Consider the following 18430-nt stretch of genomic DNA (forward strand, 5'->3'; position numbering starts at 1 on the left):
TGATGTGCTTGACTCCATTGTGTGGACAACTTGAGCTTGAGACTCCTTCATTCTTTGAATTCATTTGTTATCATCAAAATCCATATGTAGATATATAATTACACAAAGCTTGAAACCTTATGTTCAACAAATTTATTAAGTACCTTTATTTCGGATATAACCGAATGAAAGCAAGGTATTAATGAGTTAATTCTCACAACTTTTGGAAGTCACGCAAGTAAAAGCAAGGTACTTATTAAAGAGTTGATTCCCACAACGTTAGGATGTCAGAAAATGAAAGCAAGGTAGTACTATATGATCTGTTTCCATAATATTGTCTCATTAGATGTTCCTCCAGAGAGTATTTTGTTCAAGTCAATATGGATCAAGGATGATCGATCATTTACTTTTGAATGGTATGTGTGTGTGAGTGTGTGTGTGTGTTTTTTTTTTTTTAATTCTTTTATGTTTAGTTTTTATGATTCTCCCAATGCATGAGATACAGTGTGACAAGAAACGAGGCCATAAATATTATTTTGTGTTGAAGAATTATTCCAAATAAAATATAGGGGTAAGGAAGAATCCTATATATTGAGATTCATAAGTAGATCGAATACCAAAAATCCAGGTAATATTTAACTAATAAGTGTATAAAATTTTTTATGTATAGATATATATATATATATATTAAAATAGTAATAAATACGGAAAGATCTACACAACTTTTGGATAAGATGAGTTAGTAATAAATTAGAGCAAAAACTATAGGGATCCAAATTATTCAGAAAAAATATAAATATAAAGAAAAGGATCTTGCAAAAATATAAAATGAAGAGTAAGTGACCTCAGGATTGGTTCGGGAAAGACTGCTTTGAGAGTTTAGTATATATCTAGTATCCCTTTTGATTTGGAGACACCATTATGCGTTATTCAACTTTTAATATTTATCATTTCATCTCATCTCATTTCGACTTAATTCATTATCCAAACCTCTCCTAAATGGGAGATTTCAAAGTGGGTCACTTTATTAATTAAATTTTTTTAATAGCACTATTAATTAATTAACGAATATCGTTTTGCATTGAATAGTTATTACAAAAAAGATCGAAAAATTACATTTCCTGAGATTCAATGTAGAATACCATAAACTCAGGTAATTTTTTAATTAACTAGTGTATAAATTTGAGTAAATGTTGATATTAAAAAAAAAAGCATTGATAAATACTGAAAAAATATATGCAAAACTTTGGATAAAAGGAGTTGGTAAAAAATAATAAGTACTAAATATATCTTTTTGTGTTTTAAATTTGTTGAGATACTTTAAAATATATGCATAATTTTTTCTCTAAAAATTTTCCTTGGAATTCAAAATTAGGTCTTATCTACTAACAATTTGTGTTTTTAAAAATAATAAAAGAAATGTAACATTAGGATTTGAGTTTCAACTAGTTCAAAAAAATCAGAGAAGAAAAGAAAGTACCTTTTAAAGGAAGAAAGTGTCAACCATCGCAAGGCTACGGCTCCAGAAAGAAGCTGATGATGGGTTTTATGGTGGGTCGTGGGCCGTCTGAAGGAAATGGATTAGAGGCTGCTGATGAAACTGGGCTGAAGGCTGGAGTGGCCTTACTGCCTTAGTCATTTAGAAGGAACCGTAGCTTATTTTCTTCTTTTGTTTTAGTTATTATTGTAAGGCCCATGGGCCAGATCAGACGTAGTAGTAGTCTTGAATGATAGTAAGCATTTTACATCAATGTCCTTTATTGTGTTAGCCAGGTTGTCAGTCATTTCCGCTGTGTCAGGAAATACGTATGAGGCAAGATACCTAAATAGCTCCCTATTCTATAAGGATTATCTGGAAAATCAACAGAATCTTTTACATAATTTTTCTCGTCCTCTTTGAGGCTCTCACAGTGAGTATATCCCTTGTGTGCAGGACAAAAGGTTGGCATGTGACAGAAAGCAAATAAAGGTGCAATTTACTGTCAGAACCATGGAAAACTTTCTGGAAAATACCTCCAGACCAGTCGGGTCACGTAAAAGCCATCTTTACACCACCCCCAAATCCAATACTTACTGGTCAGGTAGACTTTTATTTAAGTCCAGTAGTTTGCGCAAGAAGAAGATAGTAAATGATAGACACATTTTTTCGAATTTTTTAGGTAAATATATTTTAAATGACGAATATTTATATAAAATAAGGATTGCGATAGAAAATATAGTTTTTTGAGACAACATATTTTCATAGTAAAAAATCAATTTTATGTTGCAAAACACCTTTTTAGCGAAAACTTTTTGTCACATAATTGTCGGAAATAACTAGCAATCTTAACTTTTAGATACGATTCAAAGTTAGAGAGAGAGAGAGAATACAAGAAAAATGATAGATGCAGGAGACTTGGCGCAGGGATTGTGCACGGCACGAACGATCTACGTGAAAATTGATACGGTGCGTTTCGCACGAACAAGACCCATTCGGATCCCTTGATTCCCTTCCTCCATCTCCCGCCTCCATTCTCCTCCATCTCCGAAGCTTTCCCCAGACCCAATATGGGTTTCTGAATCCTAATCTTCCGCATCTCCCTCCTCCATTCTTATTGTCCTCCATATCCGAAGCACAGCCAAGACCCAAGATAGGCTTTTCATGCTCATCAAGCGCCTCTCATCAAGCATGCTTCCATACTTCTCACTCGCTGCTTTCAAGGCCAACTTCAGATCTTCTATTTGGGTCTCATAATTTTCGTTCTCACCTTGACTGAATAACAGAGACCTCGTGCAAGGTTGAAGCTAAGCTTTCCATCGCCTTCTTGCTCTTCTCCTCTTCATCCATGGAATTTCCCAATTCATTAAAAGTTTATTTTTCTCCTCTAATAGGGTCTAAGCACTGAAAGCTGCAAGCTTCTCATTGTTCAAGGCCTGGGTTTTCTCCTCCTCCACAGTGTCAAACTCCGAATTTGGAGACTCGACCTTTCTGGCGCCATCTCAGAAGTTTCTTCTTTGGCCACGTCAAGACAGCGTTTTGACTCCTCGAGATTCTCTCTGTCTTCCAATTGTTATCTCCAGCAACCCCACCTTCTCTTTTAGAGCAGCAATTTCAGATTCTGTATCATTCAATAAATCCTTATTTCCCTCTAGTTGTTTCATGACTGAATTCAAAGATTCGGATGCAAATCTGTCCAACTTATTTGCTTCCTCCAAATTCTGATGGGATCATTTCCAGTTAGAACTATTGGGAAAAAGAAACAATGGCAGTTCTTGAAATCTACACTCCAAATTTCAATAATTTTATAACTAATAAAAATTTAATATAAATATTTAAAATGGGTGGAGGAGGTGAAGTCTTCACTGTTTCGAAAATGGGTTTAAAAAAGAAAGCTCACTGTTTCAGAAATGAGGGAGACAAACTTGAATGGCAGGGAACGACGACGTCGACGAATGCCTCTGGAATGGTATTGTGCGTTTCAGTCTCCCCAATTTTTTTCTTTTTTTCTTTTTTTTTTTTTATAAATTTTTTTAATTATAGTTGACATGGCAATGAGCCTTCATTCCTGCGCAATACCTGCACCAAGTTCCCTGCTCGTAGAAGAACTGTACAAATAAAGGTGAGATTTTTAGGTTTCCTCGTATGAGGGTCCCTGTGCCTGTGCCGTCATGGCAACTACCTTGGCCCCGCCTGGTGGTCCCATGCGGCAACGAAGGCCAGCTCGTTTGCAGACTTGGTAATGGATGTTCCTCAACCTCTTCCAGAAGTTAACCTTCCAATGAGGCCCCCAAAAATAATTGATGGTCAGGTATGCTACATGTTCTCCAAGGAAGAAATGATGCAGTCGACAGCACCGTTCAAATACTCTCTGGTTTTGAAATTTCTTCGGTAGAGACCGACATTAGATGCTATACGGATGTTTATTTGGCAAAGATGGGGATTAATGGGAAACGTGGTGGTCTCTACCGTGAGAAAAAAACCGTAATGTCTTTGTTCGTTTAATTTCAGAAGAAGATTTCAACAAGGCATTTTCTCGAGAGGCTTGTGAGATAAATAGAGTTCCTTATAGAGCATTCCATTGGACGCCGGGATTCACAGAAGATGAGGAAATGCCTTTTGTTCCAGTTTGGGTCATGCTACTAGGCCTCCCTCCAAACTTCTATCACGACTCTATCCTCAAAATAATAACGGCACAGATTGGAAAGTTCATACGGTCTGATAACTCCACCAGGTGTGTGACAACAACGGACGGAGCTCGAGTTTGTTTAGAGATGGATGCTTCAATACAACATTTGGATTCCTTCTGGATTGGTGCTCCTGGGACTGGCTTCAAACAGGAGGTAGTATTTGAGATGTTGCCGGCATTTTGCTTAAGTTGTAAGATGCAGGGTCACAACAAAGCAACCTGTAAAAGAGAGAAAAAGAACCAAGAATACCAGAAAAGTAACAGCCCGGTGAGGGTTGAAGGGGAAATCGAAGAGCAGCAGGAAGAATAGGGGTTCGACAGCTTGACCTCCCCTGAGAATAAGAAAAACATGGAGGAGGAGGTTGGGGGTATAGAAGAGCATGAAGTTGTCCTAGATAGTATGGTACAAGGGACTTGTGTATTACAAAGTGGGGAACGTGACAATGAAAATGAGGACTGGCTAGAGGATGTGGTGCTAGTTGAGGAAATAGAGGAACAACAATCTTTATCAGAGCAGGAGGAGGACAGGATGAATGTGGTAACAGGAAAAGAAAAAGATTATCACTTCGAGGAGGATTAGAGTGGCTCCAAAAGGAAAAAGAGCAAAAGTGGATCGAAAACATCAAGAAGCACCAAACGGGTCATCAACCGTCCCTCTAAATTAAATCTATGATAGGTCCCATTTTGTATTGGAACATAAGAGGTCTGGGAACCTCAAGGGGAAGGCTAAAGAAGTTGGTAAGGGAATTTAAACCCAAGGTATTTGCACTGGCAGAGACTTTTGTGGATGACAGTAGTATGGGAAGACTAATGCGGCATTTATGTTTGGAGAAGGGTAGCTCAAACCAATTAAAGGCTGGGAAGATTTGGCTTTTGTGGGATAAAAAAGTAGATGTGACCATTGTGCTCATGAGTGACCAGTTTATCACGGTCAAAGTACTCGAAGGGGATATGGCTCTTAGCATCACTTTTGTTTATGCCAAATAGGGGTGTACAGAAACCGACGCCATCGGCCGCCTTCGACGTGAATCGACCGGCCGCGTCAGGAACCGCCCGTGAACCGGTCGGCGGACGGTAGCTATTCTTCAAAACCGATCAACGTTGGTTCGGCAGCGGTTTGACCCTGGTTCAAACTGCTGAACCGGCCGACTTAATAAGGTATATAATTTTTGATTTATACCTTACTTAAACGACATCGTTTCACTTAAATAAGTGAAACGGCGTTGTTTAATATCTGAAGTTTAAAAAAAAAAACTTAATGAAACGGTGTCGTTTGGCTTAAGCCAAACGGTGCCGTTTGGCTTAAGCCAAACGGTGCCGTTTCATTCTAGGGTTTAAAGTCCCCCGGTACCCTTCTTCTTCCTCCATTTTCTTCTCATTTCGTTTGTTCGACGCCGTCTCTCTCTCTCTCTCTCTCTCTCTCTCTCTCTCTCTCTCTCTCTCTCTCTCTCTCTCTCTCTCTCTCTCTCTCTCTCTCTCTCTCTCTCACGGTCTCACCCTTCGGCAATCACTGCGGCGTCATCACCTGAAAATAGGCTCCGTCGCCACCGAAGACGCCGACGAACCGACCAGAGTGACGCCGAGACCGATGTAGACGGTTTTCTCTCCTTTAAACGGCCGGTTTCGGTCGAGATTCATCATCTTTCAATGATATCAGTTCGGTTTCGGTTTTGGTCCAAAACCGAAACCGAATGATCAGTTTTCACCCCTAATGCCAAATGCTATTATGGACTTCGGAGACAACTTTGGAGGGACTTACAAGAGGATGATCACAACAATAACCCATGGATGATTATAGGGGACTTTAATATAATCAAAAGTAATGAAGAACGGAGGGGGGGCTCTCCCCGTCTGAGGATAGCGATGGAGGATTTCAATGAATGGATAAATGGTTGTGGATTGATGGACATGAATTACAATGGCAATAGTCTTTCCTAGTGTAATGGGCAGGAAGGTTTAGCTAGGAGCTGGGCGCGTCTCGACAGCGGTTTGGTAAATACCAAGTTTTTAGAGTCTCTACCTCACTCCTTGCTAAAGTACTTGGGGCGTAACATGTCAGATCATGCCCCGATGATAGTATCGTGTGACCAAAACTACCAGTGATATGGACCATCGCCTTTTCGGTTTCAGCAAATGTGGGTGGAACATGGGGAGCTCCTTTCTTGTGTCAAGCAGAGCTGGAAAGAAGAAGGACGGGGAGGTGGGTTCGAAAATTTAGCTTATAAAATGAAGTGTATGAAGCAGGTGTTGAGAAGATGGAACAAGGAAATTTTTGGTCACGTCGATTTAACTATTAAAGAGCTAGAGCATCAAATTGAGTCACTCGAAGCTAACTTGCAAGAAGGATACGAGGCAGAGCTGGAACATGACCTCTTGGTGTCTAAAATAGATCTAGATACTTGGAAAAAAAGAGAGGACAGTTTGATCGCTCAAAAGGCTGGAATTAAATGGCTACGAGAAGGAGATAACAATACAAGGTTCTTCCATGCAGTTTTGAAGAGAAGGCAGAAGAACCAAGTCACCAAAATGACTAAACTAGATGGCACTTCGATCAACACTCCTGAAGCCATACATGAGGGTGCAGTCCAATACTATCAAGAATTTCTAAGCCATAAAACTGAAGGTGAGCTGCCAGACTTGAGTCCCTTCATTGATCAAGTAAGTACGGAAGATGAGAACAAAAGCATATACAAGAGGTCGTCGATGGGAGAAATTCGGCAGGCAATTTATAGCATCCCGGTGGAGAGCAGTCCGGGCCCAGATGGATTTGGGTTGGGATTCTTCAAAGCTTGCTCAGATATTGTCTAGAGTGATGTAGAGGAAGCCATTGCAGAATGTTTTGAAGGTAAACAACTCCCAAGGTACCATACAGCATCATACATGGCTCTTATTCCCAAGGTACAGCAGCCAACGGGTTTTGATAAGTTTAGGCCAATTAGCCAATGTTTTGTGATTTATAAAGTATACTCTAAGATTATTGTTGGTCGGTTAACAAATTTATTGCCGAGGTTGATCTCTCAGGAACCAGGTGCTTTCATCCCCAATAGAAGCATTTTTGAAAATATTAGCCTAACGCAAGAAATGGTCCGATCTATACACAAAAAGACAAATGGCGGCAATGTGCTGTTGAAAGTGGATATGTCCAAAGCGTATGACCGAGTAAATTGGAATTTTTTGATGCATGTCTTGGCTTATTTTGGGTTCGAAGAGAAGGTAGGTGAGTTGATTAAAAACTGCATCACGACGCCGTGGTATTCCATCCTTCTAAACGGAACCATGAAGGGATTCTTCAAGGGAGAAAGGGGACTATGACAGGGGGATCCCCTCTCGCCATATTTATTTATTTTAATGGAAGAAGTCTTCACAAGAATGCTAAAGAAAAAAAAATATGAGAGTGGGTTAATTGGAGGTTACTCTCAAGCTAGAGGTACGCCTTTAATCTCTCACTTATTATACGCAGATGACATTGTGATTTTTACAAATGGAGCCAAACGGTCAATTAAGGAATTGGTTAAAGTTATTGAACTATATGAGAAATGGTCGAGTCAGCTAGTGAATAGAAAAAAATCGGCAATAATATTTTCAAAACACATAAGACAAACTCGTAGAAGGGGCATCCTGCAATTTACTGGATTTGGAGAGGGCTGGTTTCCGATGAAGTATTTAGGGGTGAATGTAGACATAGTCGAGGGAAGACTCACTTTTAGCCATATGGAGGAACTTGTTAACAAAATTCGTGATAAGGTAAGTGGCTGGAAGACTAGATTGTTGTCGGCTAGAGGTAAACTTATCCTATTAAAACATGTCCTGTTGAGCTTGCCAATTTATCTTCTATCCGTGTTACAGGTCCCGAAATTAGTTTTAGGCATTATCAACTGAATTTTCAGTACATTTTTTTTGGGGAGAATCTGATGGTATTCCTAAAAAAAAATGGTGTGCTTGGAACACAATTTGCAAGCCAACAAATGAAGGAGGCCTAGGTCTGTCAGGACCTTGAGGAGGTTCAAAAATCACTCCACATGAAACTTGCATGAAAAATAATTAAAGATAACTCTCTATGGGCACAATTCTTCAGGGGAAAATATGTGAAGGACAATCATCTCTCCCTCCTTGATAAAACAAAAGGAACCCGGTTCTGGAAAATGGTAATGAAGCAAATTTCGCATGTTTTGGAAAAAGTAAAATGGAAAGTGCATGAAGGTAAAGTTTCTTTTTGGTTTGATTCATGGACTGGAGGTGGTCGTTTAGCAGACTCTCTTAAGCTTACGAAATTCCCAGGGTTAAAGATCTATGACTGAAAACTGGATAATGAGTGGGACGTCCAACTCCTGGAGAGACTGATTGGAGTGGAAAAAACAGAGGAGATTATTAAAGAGCTGGGAAATCCTCGACAGGGGAAGGACCTGCTAGTATGGACCCCTGCCTTAGATGGACAGTTCAAGGTCTGGAGTGCTTGGGATTGTCTGCATGTGAAGTCCCCCGAGACACCATGGTCGGCGTGGGTATGGCATGAGCTCCTTCCCAAGAAGATGTCGATAATGGTTTGGAAACCGTGGAATAACAGCCTAAGTGTGGATGATAGATTGAGGAGGATTGGGATCTCAGTGGTGTTGAAGTGCTCTTGTTGTACTGAAGGAGGATATGAGGACATTAATCACGTCTTATATGCCGAAAAATTCGCTCTGCAGATATGGAGAAAATATGCTCAGTCCTTTGGTTTTCCTTTTCGGGAGTATATTACATGGAAAGAAAACTTGAAGTTGTGGTTCAGGCGAGCATCTAGGTCCTCTCAAATGGGGGTTATATTGGGAATCCTTCCTATTATTATAATGTGGAAACTATGGTCAAAAGGTGCAGATCATGTATGGAGGGTCACGCAGAAACGACAAAAGATATATGGCATGTGGTTCGGTTATGGCTGACAAGAATAATGAAGGAAACAACAAAATTTCAAAAGTTGGCAAGTGAAGATTAGGAAACTTTAAGAGCTTTGAATATCAAAGCTCTTTCGGTGAAACCAAAATAGGTTTAGGTGGTTAGATGGATGAAACCGCGACAAGGAAAACTCAAGCTAAATACAGATGGATGCAGCTTGAATAACCCAGGGGACTCGGGTGCAGGGGGTCTTCTATGTGATGAGCAGGGCAACTTAATTTTTGCATACTCGACAAAATTGGGAAACAGTAGCAGCATAGCAATAGAAATTAAAGCCATCCTCCAAGGGCTGAAAATATGTCAAGAACGAAGGATAAAGGGAGTGATAGTTGAAACCGACTCTCTGATGGTGGTTCAGTGGTTTAGCAGTGATAAGTGTGGAGTGTGGTACCTTGAAGAATTCTGGGAGGAAATCCTTAGACTAATGATAGAAGGGGGACACTCGATTCAGCATGTTTTTAGGGAAGGAAATGCCCCTGCTGATTTCTTAGCAAAGCATGGTGCTAAGGGACATGATCGAGTTTGGCACAACACCTCGCAACTGTCGACGAAGCTCTGAGGACTTATTCGCATGGATAAGCTAAATTTTCCATATTTACGAATTCGATAGGCATTGTTCTTGTGGTAATGTTAGTGTTTGTTTTACTTTAAAGTGGGTCCTGTATTATGGTATTCCTTCACCATAAGTGAGGCTACTCTCAATAAATGGATGTCCTGTCCCCTTTTGATATATATATATAAAAGGGGGGGGGGGAGGGGCAAAATTAGGTCTAGGCAATGGAGTTCTGGTCCCCAGCTTGTGAGGTATCAGGTTGGCAGATTGGATAGGAAACAATATTTAACCAAGCGAGGGGGGTTACGGGCAAGATGTCCACCAGCCTACTTGCCCCACCTATATAAAGATGAAAAAAAACACTAAGTTAAGTTTCTGACTTTCTAACCCTAGTTATCCTTGCCACATCTTAGAGTCCTGAGCGTTTTGTCTTCCTCTTCTTTGGCCTTCTCTCTCTTCTCGTGTTTATGCCCTTTTCTTTTTCTTCTTCTTTATCTTCTTTGCCTTGTTCTTCTATTGATTGCTCTTCACGTTCTTTTTGTTCTTCTTCTTCGTGTTCTTCATCTTCGTCTTTGGTAAGTCTAATGCTGTGTTTCTCTAGTCACGATCTAGAGATCCACAGCCACACGACGTCGTTTTCTAATCGTGAACCAGAGATCCATGGTTGTACAACGTTCTCTGCTACCGAATCGATTCTTGTTCAATTTTTCATTGGATTTTCTTTCTATTTTGGTTGATTGATTTATTTGTTGCTTTCCTTTAGCTTGATTTTTGTTGGATGATTTTTCATTGTTAGATTACTGCAAAATTTTGTTGGATTTGGGTTTGTAGTTTGGATATTGGTCTCTATCTATCTCGTTTTTTGTCAAACTCTTGGTCTCTGTCTCGGGTGGTCGGACATCCTATTGGCCACTCACTCACATAAGATGGGGTTGGGTGGCCAGGATAGAAAGAGGGCCCCCCGCCTAGGTCATGGCAACAGAATGCCTGCCTGCTCGCATAGTGCAGGCAGCATGCTTAGGCAAAACTACTCATGGAAAACAACATTTATGTTTAGCAAAGATCTTTAGACCAATCAAGTTTAACACTCCCATTTAATTCCAATAGTGTGCGCATCACATGGGATAATCTCCTTAATTTGAAATGTTAACACCCTCCTTTGTTACATTTTTGTCCATTAATCTTCAAGCTAGGTCATTCATTTTTCCATTAGATTGTTAGAAAATTATGCACTCACAATATTTTTTGAAACTTTTTACACAATTATATTTTGAATAAGATGCATTTTTATAAAATAACTTATAAAAGTAACAATTTTATAAACAAGAAATGTTGCAACCATAAAGAGATCCCACAAAATTAAACTCATAAATCGACATGATTTTGTATGACATGTTAGATCTAATTTATAATAAAAGTACTTTTAATATCTAATATACCACATCAAACTATATCAGTTTGTAAATTTATTTTTATGAGATATTTTTGTGGCTAAATTAATATTTTATTTTAAAGAGTTATTTTACTCACCAGCCCTACACCAAACACATGCTAAGTAGAAAAACTCTTTCATTTTATTTTTTTCGCTTAGTAACTGTAATGTAGGGCTAGTACTTACTAGAATTTTTCTTAAGTGTGAAAAAGGTTGTGTCTGTATTATTACTGCTATCCTTAACCCCGGTCCTTGATCGTGATACTAGACATCAGTCCATATCCAGCTTAAAATGCAGATTAAGGTGGTAAATGACTCAAAATACATTCAAAGAAATGCAAAAATAAGTTTGGTGCATGTAGATTAAAGTTGCTGCAGATTGTCCAGTTTATCTGTGAAGCTACTTAACTTAGGTTCATCTTTATCTGCTGCATATCATGCATAGTTTAAGATGGCATTATATGATCAATATCATGTCTAAAAATAAATAGTATTGGGCATTTCAATGTCTAATTAATTTTTTAATCAGTTGAAAACCAAGTAGATTTTAATAATCGCTCAGAGAACTGGTCCAATGGGTCTATTCAATCAGATTCTAATTTCTAACTCATTTCAAACCCATTTGAACCAATTTCAACTAATTTAAAGCTCTTTTTTTATTATTATTTTGTTTGAGAAATAAGTTCCTTTTTATTTTTCTTTTACATAAATACAATAGAGATCTAAACATATATTAATTTATTCATCCTTGTGTTCAATTAAAAGTAGAGCAAATTTGAAAGATAAAACAAGGAGTTTTTTTTTTTCCCCCTTAATTGAATATAAAAAGAATAAATAAAATAGGGGAGGATGAGTATGTTATTTAATATTTGGGTTTGCACAAATACTACCATTCCCATGGGCCATGACCTTATAATTTAAGAATATTTATCTTCTTCCTATACGAGAGTATTTGAGGCAAAAATGATGATAAATGAGGTCAAATACATAGATGGTAAGCTTATTGAAACTATTTAAATTAATACTATAGTCTTATTGAAACTAGTAAATGAAATCATACTTTAGATTCTTGTATACATTAATTTTAAATGCTTGAATCGCATTATATATATTTTTAATATGCTTTAAATAAATATTTTATTTAAAGTTGTCATGAATAGCTCTAATCACCAAATTGAATCGGTCGTATGCCGATTTTGAATTGAAATTATATTCACTATCATTTTTGTTACCATCATCTTAACATCTTTTAATGTATCCACAAGTAGGATATAATATATAATTTTTAATCACATAATAATATGATGGTGAGAGAATAATAGTGAAATCCAAAAAGGATAATATTATCATAATAAATTACATTACTCATTCAAATTTGATTCCCCTTTTTCAAGCTTTGACCATAAAAAATCTGCCGAGGATCGTTCACCCCTACCTTACATTTTAGGGCTTGTCTAGAAAGTGAGATAATATGAAAATTTTGTTAATAGTATTAAAATAATTTATGAATAGTAAAAAAATGGTTTGAGTTAAAATGTTTTGTTGGATTTTGGAAAATGAGATAGAGAAATTTGAATAAAAATATTATAAAATTAAATATTGTTATAATATAATTTTCTTATATAATTTTTATTTTAAGATTTAAAAATTTTGTATTGATTTTTGAGTTTTGTTTGGAAAAATTATAATGATTAGATCATAATTATTAAATGAAAAAGTTAAAGATTTGTAATTGAAAAAGTATTTGTAATTAAGTTGTGATATCTCAATTTTACCTGTATTTTTATTGAGTGCTTTTATTTAAATTATTATAATTAGTGATTTTCTTATTTTAAATTAAAGGTGATTTTTGCAATATTATGTTATGAATTTTAAGTGGTGAAATTATTTTAACGTGCTTTCTTACTATTTATTATTATAGTATATTTTAATTACTTTTTAATTGAAATTAGTTTATTTTTGGGCTTTAAAATTATTGTGTTTTTGGATCTTATTATTTTATTTTATTTAATTACTGCATTTGAACTATTTTATTTAACTTATTGTTTTAAAAATAAATTTCATTGGATCAATTTAGTGACCCAAGTTGTGAGGACTGGATTTCACTTTCTTTTCCTTCATTTTTCTTTTTCTTTTTTATTTTCTTCTCTTTTTATTTTCTCTTTTTTCTTTTTTCTTTTTTCTTTTTTCTTTTTCTTCTTTTCCTTCCCTTTTCCCCCCCAAGCCCATGCGACCTGTTCCTCCTCTCTCCCTCGTCATTTTTTTCGTCCCACCGTAGCACTGTCGTCCGCTGACCATGCTTCTCACCGCCCCTCCCATTCTCTTCCCCTCCGGCCGGTGAGCACCTCTACCAATTTTCAGACCACCTAGTACCACCGTTAGCTACCACGAGCTCCTCCAATCCGCAGTGTCTTTTTGCTCCAGCGTCGCCATCGCTCCACCCCCAGCCACCATTTCTTCACCACTTCATCGCTAACCTCTTTCCAACCTAACTCACTCATTTCCAGCTCTGATCCGTCGCCGAAGCAACCACCACAAGCTAAAATCCGATTTGGCCTTTTTGGCCTTCCACTGCCGTTTTCACCACCACCCACGGCCAATTGTCACTTCCTTTAGCTTCACCAACACTTCTAAGCCATTTCCTATCAATTTAAAGTTTTAGTTTGTCCCCATTCAAAAGTGGGTATTTTGTGACCCACGGGCACAGTGCATTTTGCATTGTTACGTTGCAGTGCCGTCTCCTTTTTCACCTTCGTAATCATTCAAAAAATATTTTATAGCGTTGTAACTGTAAGTATTTTCCAAACTTCTTTTAAGATTTAAATGGATTTTTACTTTAACAATAATTTGTGATTAGTTGGTTATGCCGGATTGAGTCTGAGGAGTCGGGGGTCGAATGGATTTGAGGATGGAGTTATTTATGTTTGGATGATGTTTGGTTTCATGTCATGCATTGCATAGTGCACGCATGCTTATATTTGTAAAAATGAAAATTAGGTTTTTGTGTAATTGCATGCATGTTCATGTGCATATTTGGAAACTGGATTTTTATACGAGAAAGGATTTTATATGTGTTTGAAACAAATTGATTGAACGGTTTGACAGAGAGTCACTGTAGGGATGGTGGTAAACAGAAATGGTGGTAAAATCCTACCTGTGATTCCCACCTACGGTACATGCATAAGGATGGTGGTAGAGTCCCGCCTACAGATGGACTTGTAGGGATGGTGATAAACAGGGACGGTGGTAGAGTCCTGCTTGGGATTCCTGCCTACGGTGTACGCGTAGGGACGGTAGTAAGTAAGGATGGTGGTAGAGTCTCACCTGTGATTCCTGCCTACAGTGCTCTGATGGTTGGTTATTGGGTCATTTTCTGGAAAAATGGCAAGACTTGGATATGTGGGTCATTTTCTAGGAAAATGACGATTGTTTTAATGTATTGGGTTTTTGGGCCAAAATGGAATTTTGGTGTGCGTTGAAAAAATGATCATTTTCGGGAAATGATGATTTTCGGGACATATGCATATGTCATCATGTTCACGCATTTGGTTATTGCATGAATGCATTTTTTATCTTGAGGCTTGTTTGGTTTGCTACTTACCTGTAGTACTGCCTTTGGTACCATAGATTTTGATGCAGATGATGAGGTGGCTGAGCCTGAGGAGGCGGCTCCGCCGGAGGATTGATTTGGTGCTTTTGGTTATTTATTGAAAAATTATTTCTCTGTCTTTATTGGTTTTATGTTGATATTGGAACTTGTAATATTTTGTTACGCTTGTTTTAAGCGAGTTTGTATTTAAAAAAAATTCTGGTACTTAGTAGACTGACATTTATTATCTGCTACATTATTTTTATTGTACACGTGTTGCATGTACACACACTTGGCACTTGACAATGGGATGTGTGACCCGTGTTGTCAACATCCAGATGCCATGATTTCCACACGTTTGTACGTGGAAGTTGGGAGCATCACATAAGTGATGTTTATGAAGAAAATAATATTTAAAAAGCTTTGAAATGAGATCATCTCACTCCCAAACAAGCCCTTAATCTCTCCTAATGAGTTGAACTGGGCTGGTGCTTGGGTTTGTTTCTCTAATGGGTCTTCATTAATTTCAATTTGGGCCTAATGGAGTGAGGATTGACACATTATCTAGTAAAATTGAACTTTACATAGATGATATCACAATGCAATTGAAGTGAAAATTTTAAAATATATAATCATTGTAACTTCTTCTTCTATTTTTTTTAATATACAATAATCTTATTTTTAACAATTTTTTTTTTTTTTTAAACAAACCTAGATGATGGCCCGAAAGCAATGTATTAGAGATTTGGATGTCTGCAATTGAAGGTTCGGTATATATACGTACATTTGGATCCCGTAGCTAGTTTTCTCTCCCTTTGGACGTTCCTCTTCATCCTCAAAAAACTCTTTTGCTAAAACAAAATTTAGATCAAGGAAGTTTAAATCAAAATAAATAACTTTTCAATTGCATGAGTTTTTCTATGAAATGTTTAGTTTTGTCACATCTCAAATGATAGAAAAAATGGATTTAGATCTCCTAGATCATTTATTGCCCGAATTATGAGGTCTAGAGCGGATAAGAGATATACGCATAAAGTGAGTTTTACAATATTTATAATTACATTTTTTAATTTCTTTGACAGCATTAAATTGATCAATAAATATTATAAAATCAACATTAATTATTTGTTTATATCTTTCCTATTCTAAACTTTAGGGTTCAGTAAAAATTTCAGAGATCCAAATTCAAAAACTATTAATATATATATATATATATATATACAAGCTCGATCCTTCGACACAGAATAAAGAGTATGTCATGCTTTTAGGGTCAATTGAGGAAAGACTCCTTTCATGGTGGCACCCGACAAAATTAGGATTATCTTGATGGTTAGTTAATCACAAAAACTAGGAGTGAGATTAAGAAAGGATACAAAACAGAAAGAAGACCCTAAAAATATTGATTATGTTATAAAACTTTCTTAAAGGAGAGAGAGATAAAGAGATAGAGCTCAGAGAAGTTATGAAACTTATGAATTTCTTAAAAAATTCAATGATATATATAGGCGTACAAAGGGAACTATGCTAGCTCACTATGCTGGCACTATGCTAGCACTATGCACTGTGCATATGTCGGCCATTCACTATGCCAGTACTATGCTGGCACTATGCTAGCACTATGCACTGTGCATATGTCGACCATTTACTATGCTAGTACTATGCTAGCACTATGCACTATGCATTTGACGGCTAGCTCAAGGTGGTCATACAATTCAAGATAGTTTATAACACTTCTCCTTTGGATGGCCATATTTAAAAAATATGCCTCGTTAAAACCTTGCCAAGGAAAAACCCTGTGGGAAAAAACCGATGGCGAAGGAAAAAGAGTACAGTATTCATGTGTATCGCCGAGTGCTTTAGGATTGCCTCATTAAAACCTTGCAAAGGAAAACCTAGTGGGATAAAACCTTAGCGAAGGAAAAAGAGTACAATCAGCACAAGTCTTCAAGACATTACTTCCCCTGAAAAGTGCATGATAACAGGTCTTCAAACCTCCGCATTCCAATGTTCTGCATAATCTTCTTAAATGTTGCAATTGGTAGTGCATGATAACAGGTCTTCAAACCTCCGCATTCCAATGTTCTGCATAATCTTCTTAAATGTTGCAGTTGGTAATGCTTTAGTGAATAAATCTGCCAGATTTTACTTGAGCGTACCTTCTTGATATCAATTTGAACTTTCTTCTCATGAATTGCAATGATCTTCTTGTGTGTATCTGAAAGATAACTCGCATCTGTACATCCAACTAACTGTGGACTTGATCTATGTTGATAAAATAATCACAACTGGATCTTTCTGCTCATCACTACTCTTCTGGAGTTGTACTCTTCTGGCCGGAGTTCTTGTAAATAACACAGTTAGTGGAGAATTTATCAACATTAAACCGCTAACCTTATTTTTAATAAAAACGGTGGCCAACCTTTTAAGATCAGACAAGCACCGCGGATTTTCAACTCCTCTGTAGGTGTCAGGCGTGCTGTCAGGCACCGCAGTTGTCAGGCGTGTTGTCAGGCGCCGCAGAGCTATGAAGCTATATTTCATCTCTTTTCTCTTGCTTCACGAGAGATGCTGTATCATAATTTTCTCTATAAAAGAGATATTCAGCTCATCTTCATTCGCATTTCATCTTCTTCAATTTTCTGTAATCATACTGCATTTTTACTCTGCAATCTCTTTCTACATTCTTATCCTACAATGGCTCAGCGATCTTCTCGTGGCCAATATATGAGGTACTCTGCACCTCGTTCATCAGCTGTTCCTGCTTGTACCACAGGTGCTATCATACAATATAATGATCTGACTCATAGGTCAGATAATGAAGCTATCTATGAGCTTGTGAGTCTCGGTACCCGATACTCATCATCCATTGTCACATTTTCTCAGCGACTGCAATCCAGAACTTGTGGAGTTGACAATCTCCACGAGAATATTGCTATACTTCAGCGACTTCTTCTGGAGTCCAACATGAAGATAGAATCAATAAAGCAAGAGAATAGGAATTTAAAATCCTTGCTTAAATCTTCTTTTCGATTGCCCACCCTTTTAGATAGGGATGCCATGCAGATTCTTGAAGAACAAGAGCATTTAAAGAATGAGGCAAAGTGCCTCAAATTTCTGTAATTCTTGCTTCAAGATAATAAAATAATATTTCACAAATATTCATATTTGTGTTTCTATCTTTTGGTAGATGTTTTGTGTGCTCCCTTTTATTTCTTTTTTAATAATGCACACTTCATATCAAACCCATAATATAAATCTGAAATACTAATTGTATTAAAAGATAGTATTTCATGACTAATAACATCATCCATCTTTCCCTTGAAGCCGCAAGGGTTTCAGATTTATATTTCAAATATGTGCAGTTTTTATGAGTTCTTCTGGAGCCTCAATGACATTTAAATCATATATATAAACTGCAATAATAGCTTGTTTCCATTTGCGTTTGGATTGCTTTAGATCATATAAGGATCTTTGAAACTTGATAGAATACATATTTCCAGATATATTCATATTAGAAGTTTCAGACATTTTCTATCCTTCAGGGATTTTCATATATATATCATGATCCAATGATCCATATAAATATGTAGTTAATCATGCATATCCAAACTCTCGGTAACTTTCAAGCTAATAAAAATCTCAATATGATTTCAACCACTTTAAAATCATATCAATATAGTTTCTTCGAGAAACTAACTTGTGATTTCTATATCACATTTTCATATTAAAAGCTTCAGGCTTTTTATATCATGTATATAAATATCCACTGATATTTA

The 18430-nt window shown here is 37.0% G+C and overlaps 3 protein-coding genes across 3 annotated transcripts; all 3 read left to right on the forward strand.

Annotated features, from left to right (window-relative positions):
* Nucleotides 1-3769: 3769 nt before the first annotated feature.
* Nucleotides 3770-4455, forward strand: LOC122293489. Its single transcript, XM_043102067.1, has 2 exons — nt 3770-3926; nt 3968-4455. The coding sequence occupies exons 1-2, from the start codon at nt 3770-3772 to the stop codon at nt 4453-4455; spliced, it is 645 nt and encodes a 214-aa protein (XP_042958001.1).
* A 1823-nt stretch (nt 4456-6278) lies between these two features.
* LOC122293490 lies at nt 6279-6953 on the forward strand. Its single transcript, XM_043102068.1, has one exon. It carries the CDS (start codon nt 6279-6281, stop codon nt 6951-6953), a length of 675 nt encoding a protein of 224 aa, XP_042958002.1.
* Nucleotides 6954-9189: 2236 nt separating this feature from the next.
* On the forward strand, nt 9190-9639 carry LOC122293491. The gene has a single exon (XM_043102069.1). The coding sequence runs from the start codon at nt 9190-9192 to the stop codon at nt 9637-9639; it is 450 nt and encodes a 149-aa protein (XP_042958003.1).
* The last annotated feature ends 8791 nt before the right edge of the window (nt 9640-18430 follow it).

The sequence above is a fragment of the Carya illinoinensis genome, chromosome 14, assembly GCF_018687715.1.
Source record: "Carya illinoinensis cultivar Pawnee chromosome 14, C.illinoinensisPawnee_v1, whole genome shotgun sequence".
Taxonomy (NCBI): domain Eukaryota; kingdom Viridiplantae; phylum Streptophyta; class Magnoliopsida; order Fagales; family Juglandaceae; genus Carya; species Carya illinoinensis.